Source organism: Histoplasma capsulatum, genomic scaffold, assembly GCF_000149585.1.
Source record: "Histoplasma capsulatum NAm1 scaffold_1 genomic scaffold, whole genome shotgun sequence".
Taxonomy (NCBI): domain Eukaryota; kingdom Fungi; phylum Ascomycota; class Eurotiomycetes; order Onygenales; family Ajellomycetaceae; genus Histoplasma; species Histoplasma mississippiense.
The window spans coordinates 4,485,807-4,490,874 of NW_001813982.1; the positions used below are offsets into that span (position 1 = coordinate 4,485,807).

The following is a 5,068-nucleotide window of genomic DNA, read 5'->3' on the forward strand; positions in this document are numbered from 1 at the left end:
AGTGGACTGCCAAGGGTGGATGTCCCTCCTTACAAATGGAGGTTTATTTATTGGAGGGCAACCGGTCGAAAGCTCCAACTAGACCAAAGCGAAGAAAAGCCGAGTTTCTTCGATCTAGTAGCGGCAGCTCAGTTGACCTTGACAACTGGGATAGTATGCTGGACCAAGAAACGGGATCGCGTGGTGTTACCTCAGCTTGGATGACGGGCTCTGCTTGGGGTTGGATTTCGGAAGGCGATTTGAAGACTATGGAAGAAGTGTCCTGGGCAGATCATCGATCCGGTCCTGAGACGGCAGCCAATTCCCGAAAAAATCCTTATATTCTTCGGTGTGTGGCGTTATCCCGAGAATTTCTTGCTTCTCCCCAAGGTGAGGCTGCAATGGGTGCGGAAGGCTACTTGCCAACTGCAGTGTCTTGCGACTCTGACACGAGACGAACTGCTCTTGGCACGATATTGGTGGGAATACATTTATTTCGTGAGGAGCAGAAGTTGTCTACCATCAATACAGAGAGTTCTTATTCGAAAGCTGGCCTTCTTGCCCCAGTCTTAGCACAAATCGGTGGATGGCTAGGGTGGGAATCCTGGGATTGGAAAGATCATGGCTATTACGGCGTCGAGATGGCGAGTATAGATCGATGGCTATTTGAAGAATCCAGAATTTCAACTTTGGACTTACCTGAAGAGCCTTTCCCCCCACCTTCGATACTCTCATTTATTGAAAAATCTCTGAACCATGAACAAGTTAAATTCTTGACGATTCTCGACATAGTACCAAGCTCCGCGTCACCAGCTAGGCGAGATTCTGCCATGCAGCGAGCTATGAGGCTCACACCAAGGACTTTGGCATTGAGTGGGTTCATTTCCGAGCTAAAACCACAAACTACTATTGAGGAACGAGTGGAACTGTTGTTTCGTTGGGGCTTAACAAGTTCCGTAATTGATACCCTTCCTGACGGAATCAGTGCTTCCCTTCACGAAGCGATTGCTCAATGCCAGCCGGCGCCTCCAAGCCACTGGGGTGGCTCCATGTTCGCATTGATCGACAGAGGCGACCTTCTCATGTCGATGACTGAAGATAGTGCCAGTACTCCAATATCAAGGTCTCCATTTATCCAATCCCACGATGCTGTACGTGACGTTCATTCGATTGGGAGCCAGTCACTCGATGGGACTACCTTGAATTCTTTCGAAGTTTCCGCTGAAGCCGATAGACAGTTAATTACTCGGCTTATTTTCCGCGAGGATCGGCGCTTTTATGAAGCATTTAGGATTCTTAATCAAATGAAACCTCCATATGTGGAATGTGTCCCAGCCCCGGGATTGTCTGAGTCGGAAGTTCTTGAGGCTCAGAAAGAATTGGTTCAGCTTGTGGTATTGCGGACATTGTCGGTGCCTGCTGGTAGAGCAATGATTGGGTTTAGTGGAAGGGTACCACTCCTAACTGAAAAATTGCCAATACCGGCTTTTTCTTTGCAGTGTGTTATGAAACCGTCAAATGTTACAATTAGTGCTGAAAAGTCCGCTTTCTCGGAAGACAAAGTTTGCTGGGCATTTTTCCACAATGGCGCCTCGACTGGACTTGCATTATCGAAGGCCGCGAAAGGTATCAATACGTCCTGGATATTGTATAATAAACCAACGGAGCTGACGAATAGACATGCTGGCTTTTTACTTGCGCTGGGTTTGAACGGGCACTTGAAGTCTTTGGCAAAATGGGTTGCTTTCAAATATTTGACCCCTAAACATACTATGACTTCCATTGGTCTTCTGTTGGGTCTGTCCGCTTCTTATCTCGGCACTATGGATACTTTGATAACACGCTTACTTTCAGTTCATGTAACTCGAATGTTACCTCCAGGAGCCGCAGAATTGAATCTGTCCCCATTGACACAAACTACTGGAATTATGGGTATTGGTTTGCTATATTGTAACTCGCAACACCGCCGGATGAGCGAAGTTATGCTGTCAGAAATGGAAAACACTGACCACGAAGAGCCATCTGCTACCCAAGAAATACTGCGAGACGAGGGATATCGTTTAGCCTCAGGCTTCGCTTTGGGTTTCATAAATTTAGGCAAAGGGAGCGATTTAAGAGGGCTCCGTGATATGCATATTGTGGACAGATTATTAGCTCTTGCTGTTGGGACCAAAAGCGTGGATGTTGTTCATATCCTGGACAAAGCCACTGCAGGAGCGACTGTTGCATTGGCGATAATCTTCATGAAATCAAACGACGCGACTGTTGCTGAAAGGATCGATATCCCAGACACGGTTGCTCAGTTTGACTATGTGCGGCCAGACATCTTCCTGCTTCGAACATTGGCCAAAAACTTGATAATGTGGGATTCTATTGTCGCAAGCGATAGATGGATCAAGAACAATCTCCCATCTATTTATAAGCGTAAATATCGCGTTACGACAGTCCGTCATCTAAGCACTGATGACATGCCTTTTTTCAACATCATTACCGGCCTCTGTTTTGCTATTGGGCTTCGATTTGCCGGCTCTGGTGCATATCAAGCCCGCGACCTTCTTGTTTCCTATCTTGACCAGTTTAAACGTATAGCGCGGTTCACAGTGCACAACTACGATGAGAAGCTAACTCGAAATGCAGTTCGCAACTGCCCAGGATATTATTGCATTATCTGCAGCAGCTGTCATGGCTGGAACTGGAGACCTCATAGTGTTTCGCCGTCTTCGATCACTTCATGGCCACGTTAATGCAGATACGCCATACGGAACGCTACATGGCAGCACACATGGCTATCGGTATGCTGTTTTTGGGTGGTGGAACATATACGCTGGGTACTTCGAATCTTGGGATCGCGGCGCTACTTTGCTCCTTTTATCCCATATTTCCCACCACTGTTCTTGACAACAAATGCCATCTTCAAGCCTTTCGCCATCTGTGGGTCCTCGCGGCAGAGCCAAGGTGTCTTGTTCCGCGCGACCTTGACACACGGCGTGCGGTAACAATCCCGGTATCTCTAACGCTCAAAACAGGCGAAAGTCAGCTTACAACAGCACCGTGCCTACTCCCTAATATAGATGATCTCGCTACCGTGAAGGTACAAAGCCCGGATCACTGGGATCTGACTCTCGACTTTGCTGACAACCCGGACCTCCGAGACAAATTCCGCTTGGGTGACCAATCTGTTTATCTCCGTAGGCGAGCTGTTTATACTGGGTCCTCTACCTCGGAATTTTCCTCATCCCTGATGGCATTGAGCGACGTCCAGGATATCCCTTCATCTTCCTCCCCTGGCTACTCTCGGGCAGTCAACACTACGCCGAATGCAGCAGCACCTATCTTGTATTCCCAAGGAAAATCATCAATTCAAGTCCGATTCCCCGCACGCCACCTCTGGGAGTGGATTTTCAACCTTCGCACCTTCCGACCTCTTGATATGGGTGACAAGGCGCTAGTGATACCCTCAGTACCATCTCAACAGCCGATTGAGATTTATGCTAGGGACCACTCCGAAATTATTATTTGGCCAGTTTCCTGGCTGCGTCCAAGTGCAGTGGATACGAGGCTCGTGCTTGAAAAGACGGTCCAGCATTTGGTGGACGCTGCAACTGGTCAAGGCGACGGGGATGATACGGTCAGGGATCGGCTGTGGCAACTTAGACTCCTTTTCGCATGGCTGGACTCAAATGATGACCGAACAAAAGTCGCTGCGGGAGAAACACGCTGCAGAAAGACCTTCAAAGGAATGTGGCTTAGGGCGGATATTATTGAAGATGTTCGATGGAGGGTGTGGGGCGTTCAAGTGGGCGACAACGGCAACGGCGGACAGCTCCTTGAGGATAACCGAGGGATGCCTACGTGACGGATGTGCAATTCTATTATTGATCAGAATTGCCGGGTGCCCTCCGATTCCCCAACACCGGGCTCTAAGCATGAGCAGGAAGTGGGACGTATGCTTGCGTGTGGTTAATGGATGTGGTATATCTTCATTTTAAGTGAAAGTATCCCAACGACATGTCAATGAGTTATCACCTTTTGTATGTGTATATATAGTTATTCCGAGACAGTTAGCAGCTGTTAACTGCCCAGGGAGAGTTGCTTGATTGCTTGCTTGTCCATGAGAAAATTAAAATACCCACTGAGCGGATTCGCGCGTGCTATTTTGATAACATTCGCATCTTCTCTGTACCGAATCTGGCCCCAAGATCCTGTCCCCAAAAATAGATAAAACAAGCCCGGTCAACAATGGCCAATGTTCCTTCATACATTCCTTGCCCATGGATAAATGCATACCAAAAAAGCCACATAGGGCTGAGTCAGCCTGTCGCGCAGGATCATCCGTCCACGGGTCCCCGGGCCGCCGGTGGATTTCCTAAAGCGGAATAACACGCCCACAGGCGAAGGCGAGGGCTGCGATTGATAAGATGGTCAACCTTGTACTGTGCATGTACATACATACATACAACGGCCCCTCTGTGATCTCGCTCGCATGCTGATTCTCCGGGAAGACCCTAATTGAACGCGCTGATACCACCATATAGCCGCATTTGCTGAGACGGGGTCAACTATGGCGTTGATTTAGTCCTCGCGAGGAAGGGAGCCTCCCTGCAACAAGGTAGACCGATGATTTGCTGACGGCAGGTGGGGGGAGTCTTGTTGTATTCCAATGACCCGGCGAGAGAGAAAGCAGTCCGAGAGCCGACGACGGACGGGCTGTTGGACATGTAAGGGTTAGTTCAATGTGTTTTTCTACCCCTTGTTCTCGTTCTCTCTCATGCGGCCATATCGTAGACTGAGGTGTGGGCCTGCCATTAGAAAAGCATATCCAATGCACCGAGGAATGGCCGGTATGTAGCCGGTGCGAACGACTGGGCGTGCGATGTGTTCGTGGCCTCAAATTGCTCTGGAGAGAGGATGCGGCTCAGAGGGGTATACACTTTGGTCGAGAAGGTTTGTTCTGAACCTTTCAAGCCTTCTTCCCTCCAGGAAAACAATAGAGGAAGGAAGCATTCACTGACATATAGCTCTTTAAAACTACATTGTTAGGGACATGGTCAAAACGTCCGACGACCAAACCACGTACCAAAATCGGAAT

At 48.7% G+C, this 5,068-nt stretch overlaps 1 protein-coding gene across 1 annotated transcript; it reads left to right on the top strand.

The window, feature by feature from the left end:
- Window positions 1-35: 35 nt before the first annotated feature.
- On the top strand, window positions 36-3,835 carry HCAG_01274 (predicted protein; the record flags this gene model as incomplete). Its single annotated transcript, XM_001544177.1, has 4 exons — window positions 36-1,130; window positions 1,479-2,423; window positions 2,617-2,771; window positions 3,013-3,835. The coding sequence occupies 4 exons, from the start codon at window positions 36-38 to the stop codon at window positions 3,833-3,835; spliced, it is 3,018 nt and encodes a 1,005-aa protein (XP_001544227.1).
- Window positions 3,836-5,068: the final 1,233 nt, after the last annotated feature.